A 16,474-nucleotide genomic window follows, 5' to 3' on the forward strand; every position below is an offset into this window, starting at 1 on the left:
TAAATTGTGGTAATACAGGAACTATGACTTATCACTGTTTAAGAAATGTAACATTTAATTAAGACACTTAGTAACTATTTTCTACATATGGTTAGCTTTTTTTGCAACTTTGTCATAACTTTAAATCTTTTTAGAAAAGTTTTTAATTTTTTTAGGGTAATTTCCTGGCTTTTATGGTAGGATCCACAGTGGTTGTGACATTTGCAACAATACTCTGAAGATACTTGCCTGTGTACTCTAGATACATTGTTTTATTCTTAAAATCATAGTGTTTACCCTCAGTTACAAGTTACTATAATCCCATGTATCTGATTGAATCTGACTATGTTCTGATGGGAGTATAATTTAAGAGATAGTATATTACCAGCAAAGTCCAGTGGTGAATAAAAATTACAGTATCTATGGCACTTGATAAAGCTGCAGTTTGATTATTGAGCCTTTTAGTTGTTTTTGCTTTTATACTGGAGCCAGCTACATTGTTTAGGAGTTACATATGGTTCTATTAATGTGTATTTTCTATTAATTCTGAGTTTGTGACCTAAATTACTACAGTATTTTTGTTTGTTTGCAGCATTGGAAGCTACACGCTGGAATACGTTCTCTTTCCTCAAGGAAGAAATAGAACAGAGGAGATGGCTTAGTTCTGTGTTCTTCTTTTATATAATGCGAAATGAAAACTGTGTGAAAGCCAGAGCAGCGTGATCAGCTTGATTGATTTTTTTTAAAAGATGGCTTCAGCAGAGTAAGTATACCAACACTTCTCTTTTTTTTCTCACATTGCCTTCCAGAGTTAATTCTAGTAATAATAATAAATCTTCCATTTGATATAGCACCTTGTCACGTTGTGCTTCACAGAATATACTGTAAAGTAAATTGACTGTATGTTGTGTGGGCGAAAGTAAGGTTGTGTGAATATCCATGTCAAATGTACATGAGCTGTGCTTGCAGTTGTCATCCACATATGCCTTATTTTCTCCATGTCCGTTGGCTTATTCCGTGTGGTTTTATTGCTAACACTGAGAGTGATCACACGTGACACACATACACACCATTGATCCCAGGAACAGGATCTCATACTAGCATCTTTCCATCCACAATAAGGAACACTGTAACATTACCTCCCTATAGTCCATAAACACTGATCTGTTCTGTTAGCTTTGACTGATGAGAACTGATCTTGACACTGAAGTACATATGGTTATTTGTTGAAGGGATAACCCAGCAATATGAGGACAACTCAACACTTGAGATACGTTAACCATAACCTCATACAGTATATCCAATTCAAAGTATTTTCTTTGCTGAAGTGAGAGAATTATTATGGTTTATATAACATTATTAAAAAACGGCCTCCTATAAAAAATGGTTTGGTCTGTGTATGTGTGGCCCTGGGAAACACAGTAAAAGAACATGTCTTTTGAGAAATATCCAACTCATTCATAATAATATGTCATGCTGTGTTCTTGGCTCTCGGGGTCCTTAATCTTCATAGTTTTTCACTTACCTAACTTGCCACATTCAGAAATTCAGTAATTCAGAAAGTTCTCACTTCAGCTAAGAAAATACTTTGAATTGGATATACTGTATGAGGTTATAGTGAACTTATCACAAGTGTTGAGTTGTCCTCATATTGCTGGATAACCACTTTAACAAATAACAAATGCTCTTATGGACTTGAACAGCATTCAATATGCTACCAAATTTCTGTGCTTTTTTTCCAAAATTCCTTACGTTATTTTCTTTTTGGTCAGTGAGCCACTGCCTTTTTTTTTTGGACTGTCCCATGTGGAAACTCATCACAATGCTTCAGAGTATCGAAATTAGACAGGGTTATATTTAGGTGTACCACCTACATGTGGAAATTTCTCTGTGCAGTGGAATGCTTATTCGCTCGCTGGAGGACCCATATCCAAAACCTGCTTACTCAATTCTGAAAACAATTAGACGCAGGTTGACAAGCACCAAGGCTTGGGGTACTGCTGTGTTTAACAAACTAAAAACTGCACAGCTTGTCACAGGGAGCACTGTTTACAAGCTTTCTGCTGCTTGTCCAACTAGGACCATCCTACTAGTTAGGGCTTTAGCTTCCAGGGTGAACGGGAGCCGAATGGGAAGAATCCCGTGACCGGTCTTCTCTTCAAATGCTGCCGATGTGCTAGGCTGGCTGGTCATCAGTAGTGCCTTGGAGGACTGCGGACGTAGAGGGCTCAGAAACTGGATTACCATCACCATCACATCAATTGAATTGGTTCTCCCGTTCCATTGCCAATCTTCCATGGAGCCAGTTCAGCCTCAAGGAGATCCCCTGCCTCTTTTTCTTCTAGTGTTATTCCTTATTTATGCCATTGAATTACTGACTCAAACATTAGTTAAATGTTTATCAAACTGTTCATAGTCTTAAATTTGCTCTAGAAAGAAGGTTGGCCTTGAAGTTGCTTTCATGAGGGATGGAGTGGAACAGTATTTTTACAATATTTATTTACAAATGTACTGTTTCTTCCAGTAATCTCCGCAAGAAGATTAAAAGTAAACGCAAGGTACTGCAAGAATCTCTAACCGGAAGTCGAGATGTCACAGACACTCAGGTACGTAGAAATATCCATCAATTTGGCTCTATGTCTCAGGAATCGATCTCCCTAGATTTCCACAGAGTTGATCGATTCTGATATTCTGTTGCCAAGTATGTCACCTTGGAGCCAGTTCAGCTCCAGGGAGACCCTGAGAATCGTTACTAGTTACTTGACATCCCACAAGTGCAGGATCGAGCTTTCACCAGATGGCAGGTACCTGGTTTGATGGGGTTCTATTCTAGTGACATTTGGAGTGAGGATGCTTCACAGCTTTTTACATTAGTTAAACTGTCCTTCCCTTCTGGCTGAGAGAGGACCATATGCAGTCAGCCAGGCCCAGAAAGCTCAAGAGAATAAAGTAAGGAATGCAGTTCCATAAAAGGGAAACTATTTAATACGTATTGTTTTAATTGTCAGGCTTTGGTCGATGCAGAACTGGGAAACAGTAAAGGATATGAGCAAGCTACAGTGGTGGAGGTTTGTACTTCTTCTGTTGGTTTATTTTCTCCTTTGAATTTCGAGAATCGACACACACTCATTTCTGTTCTGCTTTTCAACTTGATTTATTTCTGTTTTGTCTCTGACTAATGCCCTTTGAGTAGTGGACAGTTGCATTGGCAAATGCTTCCAGTCGCAAACATTCACCTTAGACAGTGGGAAGACAGCATTTCTTTGACACTGTCTTGAACGTCCACAACTAGAGCAAAAGGGGAAACAATAAAAGGAATATTTGTGCTCTTTATCAATATTTTTTATAACCAAAATGAAACTATGTAAGCAATTCTGGTGCTGTAGAATCAATTGAGTCAGCATATTAGTAATGGATTTTACGGATTTTCCTAGGAGACTAAGAAACAGCTGATGAATAGATAACTTTTGGCAATACTCATCACTCCGCAACTTTTAACAGTTTATAAAATTCTGTTGTGTCTCCTCCAATCTTTCTTTCTCAATCTTTTCCATTGTGGAGGAGTCTTTACTCCAATGTTTCTGATGTACATTTGCCTAGGGATTTAAACTCGAGAAAGGGTTTTCCAGATGGGATTTTGTTTCTTGGTAGTTTAAAATTGTGCTGTGTATATACAAAGGGACTCCAATCTATTCTGTGTGTAAATGAGTTGTGCATGATGACTTCTCTAGAGAAAAAAGGCTTGACCTATCCAGGCTCTTCCAATAGCAGTAACCTGCCAGCCCTGGTAAAATCCTTGGAGGTGGGGAGCTAAAGAGGCGATCAGGATGGGTGGAAGCTTTTTTTTGGTCAGCCGGGTGTTTGACATATGCGGAAACCCATCACCATGCTTAAGAGTATCCAAACCAAGTGTAAGTTTTCCATGCATCTCACCTACACGTGGAAATTGTTGGAATGGAATGCACACTCTCCCTCTGGAGGGTCAATTCCTGCTTACCTAATTCCAAAATGTATTAGGTGCAGATTGACAAGAGTCAAGGCTTAGGGGCCACGGAGTGTGCATTGGGGTAATGCGAGAGTCTAACCAGCTAAAACAACACAGCTTGCCATTGATATTGTAGTCTGGCAAACTTCCCCGCTGCTTGTTTAGCTAGGACAGCACCCTACCCATTAGGCCTTTGGCTTGCAGTTGCCTGGAGTACTGCAGACCCGCCTGGTTTAGGAACTGGACTACTGAGGTTGGCACAGAGAGTTGGCTTGATTCTGACATTCCGTTGCTAGGCATGTCACTTTGGAGACCCCACTTTCCTTCTCTTTCCCCCCGCCCCCCCACCCCCACCACCCAAGGAGGATAGGGGTAGAATCTCATGAGGAATATAAACAGTTGGGCAATTGGCCTTTTTTGGTGCTGAAATTGAATCTACACCCATTATGCACTCCATTCTACCCTTTTAACCTCATGGGGAAAGCTTTGCACAGACCTAACCCCCAAAATAACTAAATAAAGTCCATTTGTCTTCCTTCACATCTTCTCTCCAAGCAACAAGCCTGCTTTTCCTCCATGAGCAAAACCTACTCACAAACCCAGCAGCACAATCAATGGTCTTATAATGAGTATTTAATCATCTCAGTCTAGCTCTTCCTATGACTAGCAATGTTCCCAGTTGGATACTTATTTGGTATTTTTTTGAAGGAGCAAATTAAACCAGCATGACATTGCGATATGGTAACCATTAAACAAGATGTGCTGACAATACCCAGACTACGTTAAAATGTTGTGGCTGAAAAACTTTCAAACTTTATCAGAGACATTATGCTCCTACGTCACATGGGTGTTTATTTGTGTGTGTGTGTATACTGAGTACAGTGCATTTCTAGTAGTAAATGTTAACTTGCGAATCTTAATTTTCAGACACTTCAAAAGTGTATGGGAATGCTGAATGCTTTCAGTACCAGACTGTTTGTTGGCCTATAAATCTGAACTTACAGTTGTGCAGCTTTCAGAGTTTATCGGTTAAAACAACAAGATTTCATTTATAGAGTGCCTTACAGTATACAGTACTAAATTGTTGATTTTCTGCAGGTGATTCAGAATGAGGAGGAGCAGGTAGAGAACCTCAAGCAAACCCTGAAAATCCAAAGACAAAGGAGGAAAAAGCCAGTATGTTTTCACTGTCCATTTATTGGGTGTATATCTCTTTGTACTTTGCAGTAGTTGAAAAGTTTTATAATTGGACCTCTTCCCTCTTTTCCTTTTCTTTTGGAGGAAAGTTATGCTTAGTCTTTGAGATGCACAGTAAGATGCTTGGGCAACATAAACAGTATAAGCCATAATACCTTCCTGAATCTGTTTGTGTGGATATTATATTTTCTATATATTCTTATGTAAAACTATACAGGTTACTGTTTTTTGTTTTCACTTGAATTCCCATTACATTTGTTGTCACACTTTAACACGTTCTCAAAGAGTTTCTTAAAGTACTTGTACTGCACTTTAAACTTGTATGCAGCTTTTTGTCCACTAACTTGCTCTGTTATTTTCAGCTGATGGAGGAAGCAGCTGACTGGTATCCTGAAGAGTCTGTAGAGCAAAATGGCACCTTTACTGAACAAAGAGGTAAGTTGCCCTGCTCCCTCCCGCGTCCAACATTTGTGTTCCAGGATATCTTCTGTTCCTCACTGATGTTGCATCAGAACAGCTCTCCATAAGTTGGGGTTTGCCTTTCATTTAACCATTTTCAGCATAACTTTGTATTTTTAATGAGGATATTTTAGTCTAAAATACTCCCTAAGCTGCAATTGGAAAGTTTTATTGTTGAGATGTTTGCAGTCGTAGACAATTTTTGCACCTCCTATGCCTCGCTCATGGTGTACAAGGTACACCTTGAGACAAACCGTAAAGACTTGAGGCTTTATATAGCAGAAACTTTGGAGTCTACTCTTTAAAATCATAGTTCTGGCACCTCTCCTCTGCCTGAAACAACATGGATCTACCTACTTATAAATATCACACGTGTGCAGTGACTAGTCGCCGGGTCAGAGTGCCATCTTTCAGACAAGCTTCAAAGTTCACCCTGACTAAGAAAAAAAACATCAGCTTAGGATTTTTAAATGTATATTGCTTTCAAATTCGCAAGTTCATGAGTGCTCATTTTGCAAGAATTAATTTTAGTAGTGGACTTGGATTGGAATATTAACTATCTGTGGTTCAGGTGTGTGTGAGACGCTCTGAGATTCTACCCGCGTGGAGGGCAATATATAAGTGCAACTTGTGTGTGTACGTGTAGGTATACAGAACTGGTGCAAGTTCAGGATTGTTTGTGGTGAAGTGAGGCTTCCCCTTGCTTACATTTATCTCCTGATTAATAACTGTGTTTAATTATGTTTTCTTCAGTCCTTCCTCCTCTACTTGCATCTACTCCGAGGACAAGCTTTGCTGAATACTCCATGCGAGAAAAAGTGAGGGAGAAAATGAAAGCTGCAAGGGTAAGGACCATTTGTTGGGGGAGAACTGTGCAGCCGATTACTTGGAGCGCTAGTGGTAGCACTCTCTTTTCTGAGTTAGAACATTGAGATTCAAGACTCACGCGGTGACTTTAAATCTGGATAGTCTGTACTGACACCCCGATGTGTGTGTGCTGCATTGCTGGAAGTGCTATCGTTTGGATGAGATGTTAAACTGAGATCCCATCAATATATTCAGGTGGAGGTTAAATATCCCATGGCACTACAATAATAATAATCCTTGCATTTGATATAGCGTTTTTCACGTCGGGAGGACGTCCCAAAGCGCTTTACTGAACACACTGTAAAGTGAATTAACTGTATATTTGTGGGCGAACGCGGCAGCCAATTGCGCACAGCAATGTCCCACAAACAGTCGTAGATTGAAAATGACCAATTTTATTATTGTTTTTGGTTTTGGAGGGATTATTATTAGGCTGTGTGGAGTAAGGAAACTTGCCCAAGGTTTCACCCTCTGCCTGGAATTGAACTCGGGTCTCTCACTTGCAAAGCGAGTGCTCTAACCACTGAGCTACAGGACTCCACTATTTGAAAAGAGAAAGGAGTTTCTCCCCATGTATTGGTCAACAGGATGAATGAATGAGTGATCTCATTCCCCTGAACCGGCTGATGAGATCTCAATTTAACGTCTCATCTGAAGGACGAAATCTCGACAATGCATTGTTCCGAGGCCTGCAGCTATCAGCTTGGACTATGAGCTCAAAGTTGTTCAGTGTTTTTTTTATTAAGAGCTGATTGTACATCTGTATTTACACTTTTATGTAATAACATTTTTAAAATGCACGATTGATAGTTTTTTGTGTATAACTTGCCTTGAAGAATTAACATTCCTAGTTTTCGTTTGACATTATTTAGTCTAAAGCAGAGACTGCTATTCAGCAAGAGGAAGCCAGTGTATTTCCACAACGCCTGACCAGTCTCCGTGATCAAGAGCCACTCACGAGACTTGACACAAAAGTGAGAAAATATCTAATGATTTTTTTTCAGTCTGTAACTAATGTTTGCCCATTTTAGTGGCATTTTATGATTATTGACGCTCATTTCTGAGTTCTTAAGTGCACAAATCGGCTACCGCATCTGCCTGCAAACATAGAATTACTGTACTTGACAGCCATTCCCTGTGAAGCACTTTTCAACTATAGGCACTATATCAATTTCAATTATCATTAGTAACTGCCTTATGTACCTAAAGGGCTGCTCTAGTCTCCTGTTCTGTCAATACAATTGAGGCCCCGTATTTATAAAAGAATGTTTTACATTTATTTATGCTATTGTTGGCTTCTCATTGATAACAGCTGGATTTGAACCCCGAGTTGGGAGTTTGAGCTGACGCTCCAGTGCGCTGCAGAAGAAGTGCTGTATTGTCAGAGATGTGGTCCTTTGGGTGAGACATTAAATTGCCATCCTGTTTGGATGAATGTTAATGATCACTATTCAAAAAGAGAAGGGAGTTTTCTTCCGATGTCCTGGCCAGCAATCCCCCAATTAACAAATGTTCCAGTCTACAAATGTTCCAAATCTCCATTTGGAAAGGGCATTCTCCAAATTTAAAACAAGCAAATAAAAACTTAATGAATAGTTATAATAATATAATAAGACATCTCAAAGTCCTTCACAGAATATACTGTAAAGTAAATTGACTATATATTTTGTGGGCGAAACGCCAATTGCGCACAGCAGTGTCCCACAAACAGTCATGGATTGCAGTGTCCAATTTACTATTTTTTTNGAAGGAATAATTACCCCAGGAAAAGCGATTCCTCCAATCGACTAACAACCGGGTTTCCACTTACTGCTAGGTAAACAGAGGCATGTAAAGTAAGGAAACTTGCCCAACGTTTTGCCCTGTAAGGAATCGAACCCCGGTCCTCTCGCTTGCAAGGCGAGTGCTCTAACTACTGAGCTACAGGACTCCTAATTAAACTATCAATGTGATAAGGTCTATATCAAATGCAAGAGTATCATAGACATTTGTTTAATATACAAAGACCTTGGATTTTTGTGTAATAACCTACAGATGGCTTCCTTTCCTGCAATGCTGTAATGCATTTCTGTTTTAAACAGACAGATGAAGAGGATTTGAAGAGACCAAGAGATGCTGGATCTCCCCTTCCCTCTTCCAGAGTGAGGTTTCGTGAAGCAGCGAATAAGATAAAGCAGAAACCGCAGGTAAAAGAAATTGAAATTAGTTTGCTGATATTTCTCTTTAAATCAAAATTACAATATGTTCAGTTTGTGTGAATCTATAACTAGAATCCTCACAATAATAATCCTTTCATTTGATACGGTGCCTTATGTGGTCGAGACGTCTCAAAATGTGTTTCAGGATATATTAAGTGGTGTGACTGTGTATATTTTGTGGGCGAACTGAACATTCCTCAGAGCTTCAAGCTGTTTCTTGAATGAGCCTCAAGACAACTTGTTAAATTCTCCGGTGAACGAGTGTGGAAACCCAGGATATAGCGTTCACTCTTCTGGTCAATTTGAATCAACATATTATCAACTTGTGCGCTGCAGTGTTAGAAGTATCCTCTTTTCCCTCCATTCTCCTCTTCCTTTAATACATTCAGATAGGATGATCTTACCACTTCCTTAGGAAATTAGGAACATTTGATCCATTGGATCTACTCAGCCACAGACCATTCCATAGGCCGTACATTGACAAATCTTCTCTAATCCCAACATTCCACTATATCCCTTAATATTTTTACTCCCCAAGTGTTGGTTCAATGTATGCAGGCATCTGTATGTCAAAGCAGGTTGGAATTAAGTTGACCCTCTGTGGCAGTCTTAGGTGGATCTATATTTATACCGGCTCGCTGTTGATGACAGCCCAGAGAACCTGGCCCAGCGGGAAGACTTGAAAGGGAAACCCTGTCAAAGCACAGGGATTCTTCCTACTCAGCTCTTATTAACCCTGCAAGCCAAAGTCCTGGACAAGCAATGGGAGCCGTGCCAGACAGTGCTTTTCATTGCAAGTTACACGGTTTTAGCTGGTTACTCCAGTGTTACACCGATTTGCATTCAGGAGGGCCCGAGCCTTGACTCTTCCCATCCGGCACCTAACACTCTCTGAAATTGGGCAAGCAGGGTGTATTTCTTTGAGGTACAGGCACGATGGGCCGAATGGCCCCCTTCTGTGCTGTAATATTGCATGATGGGGGGAGAGTACACATTCCATTCCAGACACAGAGAAATTTCCACGCGTGGGTGGCATTACAAATGCGGTAATCTGTCTGGTTTGGATACTCTTAAGCATGGTAATGAGATTCCACATGTGTTGGACACCTGGTTAACCAAAAATAAACTGTGCTATAACATACAGCAGGAAGAACTCACAAATTATTTGTGTTGTGATATCACTGGGGGAAAAAAGATTTTGTGCCTTTGAACCATAAGGAAATTACATCTAATTTGCCCAGGTTTGCATTCAATCCAGAGCAGCAATATAAATCCACCTTTCACTTTTGTAAAGATATTAGTTGGGAGGAGGGTTTGAGTTATTGAAATCTACTGCGCTAGTGGATCTTTTGTCCCTGCAGTCCTACACTTGGGAGAACAAAGACTACAAGCCTCAACAACAACAAATACCAACAAATTACATTTGTTGAGCGCCTTTCACATCGAGAGAATGTCCCAAGGCACTGGATAGTCAAGGATTTGGACCCGAGCTGGGGGGTCGGGTTTGGGGGGTTGGGTTGGGGTAGGAGGATGATGAAGGTCAGTGGAAGAGGAGGGTCCTAAGTCATGCCTTGAAGGAGACAAGAGAGGGGAGGGGACGAAGCAAAGTGCCTGGGGGATGGAGTTCCAAAGAGTTGGGGCAGAAAGGCTGAAGGCCCGACCGCGGATGTGAGGCAGCCCGGCGGGGGATGTGGGACAGGCTGGAGCCTGCTGAGTGGAGGGAGCAGACAGGTCTGTATGGAATTAGTAGGTCACAGAATAGCAAGCTTCCAGGTAAAAACATTTGAGATGACAATTTGGTAATGCCGTTACAGACTACTACAGACTGTCCTACTGCTGAAGAGGCCTACAATTTCTTCACTTTCAATTTTGACCCTGAGCCTGAGTCCGAGCCCGAGGAGATACAGGAAGAGTCCGAACAAGAGAAAAGGCCTGAAACTAGTCAAGAGGCTGAACTGCAAGAGGATGGAGAGGAAGAGGAGGCGGTTGAGGAGGAGGAAGAGGGACAGGTAAAACTCGATTTAATTCTACATCCAATATCAGTCAGTGGCAATTAATCAGGTACAAATTACAAATGCTGCCAAATCCATTTACCAGGGGAGACCTTTATTAAAATTGGCAGTTTACAAGGTGTAAATTGTGAACACCAGCATATAAGGACAACGTAGATCCTTTCATCAGATGTGTAATGGAAAATTAAATAATAATTGCTGCATTTGAATTAGCGCCTTGTTACATTGCTGAGATGTCTCAAAACACTTCACTCTCTTTCCTGAGAAACAAATTCTCTTTGGATCAGATCATTTCAATCATTAAATAGTAATAGAAATATTTCTACTGTTGGGAGATATCAGCAAGAAATGCAGCATTATATTGCCATTAATGTCTGAATACACTCACCTCTACTCAATAATGAGCAGCCAATACTGTGTATATTGTTCATTTTTTTGTTTCAAAGAAGAATTTTCTGAAACATTCAATTCTGATAGACAGCCTAACTCCTACATTTCTAAATAAATTATGTAAATTTTAAATAAATAAAGATTGTGGGACAATTGGCTGCCACATTTCATCCACAAATATACAATCAATTCACTTTACTGTGAAGTGCTTTGAGACGTCTCGAAGACGTGAAAAGCGCTAGATCAAATGCAAGGATTATTATTATTACAAATGTAAATTGTATTGTATCCCTGGGCATGGCTTGCGTCTCAAAGTTATGATGGAGGTGAAATGTCTCCAAACTCCTATGCGTCAAGGGGATCTGTTTTGCTGCCTCTGCCCTTCCTTCCGCCCCGTCCTCTCCTTCCCTCTCAGGCCTCCACTCATCCCTCCCTCCATGTCTTCTACCCGGACCCGACTCTTCTTTCACTTCCATCATTTCCCAAACGAAGCCCACTACCTGCTCCTTGATCTGATCCTACGCCTCTTCTGAACTCCCAGCTCCACCTCCTTGTTGCCCCACTCTCCCAGTAGCAAACATTGTCAACCCCTTTCTTCACTGGCACAGTTCCCACTCCCTTAAAAACAGCAGTCATTTTTAATGTAAATGGGAAAATGTTTTTCTGAACTCCACCTGTTTATGGTGATCAATTTAGGTTTTTACTTTGTTAAAACAGATATGTTTATTTCAGAAAAAAGGGTTTATGGAATTTCACTTGGATCTTAAGATGGTGTTATGTTCATTTTCTCATGTTAAAACTGAATTTTGGGCCCCCCACTCTTTTTTACGTCTCAAAAACGGTTATTTCTTTAACATTCTTGCAGTAGAAAATCAACTGATTGTTTGGTTATTGCAGGAAGAAGACAAACCACTTGTGAAAGATAAAGAGGATGATGGAGAACTCTTTATAATCGATCAAACAGCACGAGATTTTCTTGTCACACAAGCTGCTGAATATGAAGGCGACCAGAGTCGTCTGGAGAAAGAACGACAGATGCTTTTTACCCCCAGCATTCTGGCAGGTACTCGACTCAGTTTATATATGTGTATAGAGTATAGAGAATGACAATTGATGTGAGTTCTCTGTTCTCCACATGAATGGAGACTCCCACGTACTGTCAGGTAAAAGGTACCTTACCTTATCCTGGCAATTCCTGGCAGCATAAGAAGAATAAAACATGAAATTCAGAAGATTACCTGAATATATTCTCTTTGTGTCACTTGGTGACAAAAGGTTAAGCGGTTAATTCATTGAATTTTTAAACTAATGAATTTTTTAAAAAAAGCTGCTTAAACATCTCTTTAAATAGCAAACTTTATTGCCAAAGTTTTGCCCTTCCTAAAATCCTCTCCAAGAAAACAGCATAGCAGTGTGCTGAAAGTATAACAAATGTTCCAACACTTTTTGCTTCCTTGTTTATTCAAGTTTCTCCTGATTCTGATAAAATAAATCAATAAATTTCCAACTCCACATGAAAAATTCAATTTACTTACATAACCACAGCATTATTAAATATTATTGTTTAATAATCACCTCAGCCCCAAAGGAATTGGAATAAATATTTCTTCCTATGTGGCACACAAAGCTAAATACAATAAGCCTTCTGGTACTTTGACCAGTAACTTGAAAAGTACTTTCTTGCTTCTATATTTTATATCTCTTGCTGTGAGTTCCAGAATCCATTAGCTCTGTTAAAGACGCTGTGCATCTGTGCAATAGCTTTTAGTGATTTATGTACAATGCCTTTGTTTATTAATTTCCCCCTAGAATATTTCCATTTAAATGCACATTTCCTACCACTATTATTACAGCCAACATGCATTACCTCACATTTAACTACATTGAATTGAATCTGCCCACACAGTCTATCTGTCAATGACAACTTGTAGAATTGTACACTGTTCTCAGTTCATTATGCTTAAAAACTTACTGGCATCTGCTAAACTTGAATATTTCCTTCTATATCCAAGCAAGATCACTGATCTATGTGGAGAACAGCTGCATACCCAGCACCCATTCCTGGAGAACTCTAATGTCCACACCCACCAGCCTGAAATTGTCCTTTCACATGAACTTTCCGTTTGTGGGACACTGCTGTGCGCAATTGGCTGCCACTTTTTGCCCACAAAATACACAGTCCCTACACTTTATAGTATATTCTACGAAGCGCTTTGAGATGCCTGGAAGACGTGAAAAGGGACTATATCAAATGCAAGGATTATTATTACAGCCAATTACCATTTCATTAAAGTGCATCCAATGCCGTGCACCTCAACTTCATCCAGAAGTCTGTGTTGGCTTTTGTTGAACACCTTCTGAAAATCCAATTAGATAATATCTACAGCTTTGTCTTTTTCACCCTCCCCATCCTCTCCAGCACCTCAGAGACTTTGTAAAAGAATATAATTAGGTTTGTCAGATACGGCCGGCCTTTAGCATACTATGCTGATTCTCTCTGTTATACTTGTATTTATCCAATAGCTAGGATATTTGGCTTCAGGCGCTTATTCTTTATGGACAGTGAGAGGGGGTGCGGAGGAGAGAAAGAGAGCAAATGCCCAATATAAAGGCTGTGCTCTTGACTTTCAGTATCTGCATCAGAGAAGATTCCTGAAAATGTGCAACTCCGATTCCTAGAAAATGAAGGCCTGTATGTTGGAGAGAGACCTCACGTTTCAGTAACTAACCAGAACATCTTAGAGAACCGCATTCTTAAAAATGAAGAGGTATGTAAGAGAAATGTGAGCTTTCATTTGATAATTTTTTTNCAAACGGCTACACCACTCATGTGGAGAGATTACAGCAGCTGGGATTATTCTCCTTAGAGCAGAAAATGTTAAGGGAAGATTTAATGGAGGTGTTCAAAATTATGAGAGGTTTTGATAGAGTGAATAAGGAGAAAAATGTTTCCACTGGCAGATAGGTCGGTAACAGAGTTAAGACAATTGACCAAAGAACCAGATTGGGGGATGAGGATAACCTTTTTTTACGCAGTGAATTGTTGCAATCTGCACTGCTAAATGAGTGGTAGAAGCGGATTCAATAATAGTTTTCAAAGGGGAACTGGATAACTGGATAGGTACTTGAAAAGAAAAAAAATTGCGAGGCTATGGGGAAAGAGCAGGGGAGTGGGACTAGATGGATAACTCTTTCAACGAGCCCGCACAAGCAATGGGCCAAATGGCCTCATTCTGTGCTGTAAGATTCTATGACCAGCTATTTTCAATTGGAAGCTTGAATGGTTGAGGGGAACAGAGTTTCGCTGCTCGGATCAAGATGAATTTGTTGATTTTGAAGACTAAGGGCAGGGAATACTGAGAGGCATTTTATGAAATGCACCTTTCAAAAGAAACTCTTAATGTAACTTGATTTTATTTTCCTTTTTAAAATGTGACTTGCATTTTAGACAGCCTTTTTGCTTATCTGTCAAGTTAACTCGACTTTCTATTCCTATCCTAGGGCAAGAATTGGTTTGGAGCTGATGGTAGGATTTTAGCCTTGCCTAATCCTATCAAACAATCCCAAACTAGGCCTCCAGTTTACTCACGAGAGGAAGAAGTGGAACCTGCATTAGAAACCATGTATAGAAAGGTAAATAATAAAACAATAATATTTTTCCAATCTAAATGTTGAAATGTCATGTAGGTGAATGGTATTAAATATTACCGCAGGCTTATTAATTACTGAAATTATTTTAAAACCTACTATATTACTGTATTAATCAAGTCAACTTGAATACAGGTTTATTCATTATGTAAATCAAGCTTGTAATCAAGTGCTTTCTTGTATAAATAATAAAAATAAAAAAGTAGCCAAATCCACGAGAATGGAGCGACTCCGTCCTGGAGTCCTTCCACCTCAACCCTTTCCTCCCCACTTTTGTAGCCTGACTTAAAACTTTCTCTTTGACCGTGCTTTTGATCATGTTTTCTCCTCCTCCTGCCTGAGCTCCCCCAATCCCCAGCTCAGTCTCCCAATTGGTTCTGTGAATCGCTTTGAGGCTCCTCCAAACATGAAAGACTCTATAGAAATGTCAAACTGCTGTTGTTACGTATTACCTCATGGCTGCTTGTGGGATTTAGCCAACAGAATGGCTACATTGTTTACTTACAAAAAGAGTCACTACACTCGAGTGTGATTATTTGTAAAGTGGGAGATATTTTGACATGATAAAGCACTTTAAAAATGCAAATCCGTTCTATCTAATTCTGATACAAGCAGATTGCTGTTCTAGAATTTGTTCCTCTAATTCAAAGTCGAGTTCAGTCTTTCCCCCTGATCCTCTCTTAAAATGTCAATAAGTACAAGTCTTGGACAGGCATGTTATAGGACTCTACTGCAGTTCATTAATATCAAGCCATTTTTGTAGAAATTCATTACACGATGTTGCATGCACTAAAACATGCTTGCGTGTCTATTAGATCCCCTTTTGCATTATGATTTTAAAACAAACCTGTTGTCCCAAAGTGATCTGAGATTTTCAAAGAGTGATCCCTCAGGGGTGATTTTGATTTGGTTCCAGCCCAAAATGTAACAATAACCAGAGCCTCGACTTTGGTAATGTAACTTCTCAATGGAAATTGCAGCTGGACTGTGATATCAACAGGAAGCAATAAATCTGTCAAGAAAAAACGTATTGCAGTAAATTACCACTGAAGGGTTGAATCCCCAATCTGATCACTTATGAAATATGCACCGTTAGTATTTGTCAGCATATCTTCTGAGTGAAAACTGTACATTTCCAAAACATTCAATGTGAGCCTTTATCAGATTGTAAAATATATACATTTTAATGACCAATATTTGATGTCTTATTTTTAGAATTTGCCTCAGGAATTAAATCCTGTCAGACAAGTTAATAATCTTCTTTATCTGTAATAGAAGGAGTAAATGGTCCCAGATAAATATACTGGTCAATGGTTTGCTGAATTAAGCAAGTCAACTTGATTACAAGTTTATTCATTACCTTAATCACACTTGTAATCAAGTGCCATTATTGTATAAAGAACTAAAAATAATTAAATGTAGGCAAATCCTCCGGAATGGTATATGCCCTACCACCCTCCATTAAGTGAACTTCTTCAGTCTGCTTCTTGCCCCTGCCTGAGATACCCTACCATCGGTGGAAGAAGTTTTCGTCATTCTGTCCCCACTCTCTGGAACTCCGTCCTGGAGTCCCTCCACCTCAATCCTTCTCTACCAACCTTTGTAGACTGACCTTTCTCTTTGACCGTGCTTTTGGTCACCTTTTTTCCTCCTTCCTGAGCTCCCCCAATCCCCAGCTCAGTCTCCCAGTTGGTTCTGTGAATCGCTTTGAGACTCCTCCAAACATGAAAGGCGCTAAG

At 39.8% G+C, this 16,474-nt stretch overlaps 1 protein-coding gene across 2 annotated transcripts in view; it reads left to right on the forward strand.

Moving 5' to 3' along the window:
* The window catches only part of cc2d2a (coiled-coil and C2 domain containing 2A), a 64,352-nt gene that overhangs the window by 1,859 nt on the left and 46,019 nt on the right, over positions 1–16,474 (forward strand). The window contains exons 2-13 of one of the 2 annotated variants that reach the window (XM_007889001.2): positions 572–742; positions 2,504–2,585; positions 2,988–3,047; positions 5,063–5,140; positions 5,524–5,596; positions 6,374–6,465; positions 7,360–7,461; positions 8,569–8,673; positions 10,500–10,694; positions 11,985–12,150; positions 13,719–13,855; positions 14,589–14,720. In XM_007889001.2, coding sequence (XP_007887192.2) covers positions 729–742; positions 2,504–2,585; positions 2,988–3,047; positions 5,063–5,140; positions 5,524–5,596; positions 6,374–6,465; positions 7,360–7,461; positions 8,569–8,673; positions 10,500–10,694; positions 11,985–12,150; positions 13,719–13,855; positions 14,589–14,720 — 1,236 coding nt within the window. In that variant the 5' untranslated portion in view covers positions 572–728. The remainder of the gene's footprint in view (positions 1–571; positions 743–2,503; positions 2,586–2,987; positions 3,048–5,062; positions 5,141–5,523; positions 5,597–6,373; positions 6,466–7,359; positions 7,462–8,568; positions 8,674–10,499; positions 10,695–11,984; positions 12,151–13,718; positions 13,856–14,588; positions 14,721–16,474) is intronic. The other variant, XM_007889002.2, reaches the window with a different exon arrangement.

This window comes from Callorhinchus milii, unplaced genomic scaffold (assembly GCF_018977255.1).
Source record: "Callorhinchus milii isolate IMCB2004 unplaced genomic scaffold, IMCB_Cmil_1.0 Scaffold1, whole genome shotgun sequence".
Classification (NCBI taxonomy): Eukaryota; Metazoa; Chordata; class Chondrichthyes; order Chimaeriformes; family Callorhinchidae; genus Callorhinchus; species Callorhinchus milii.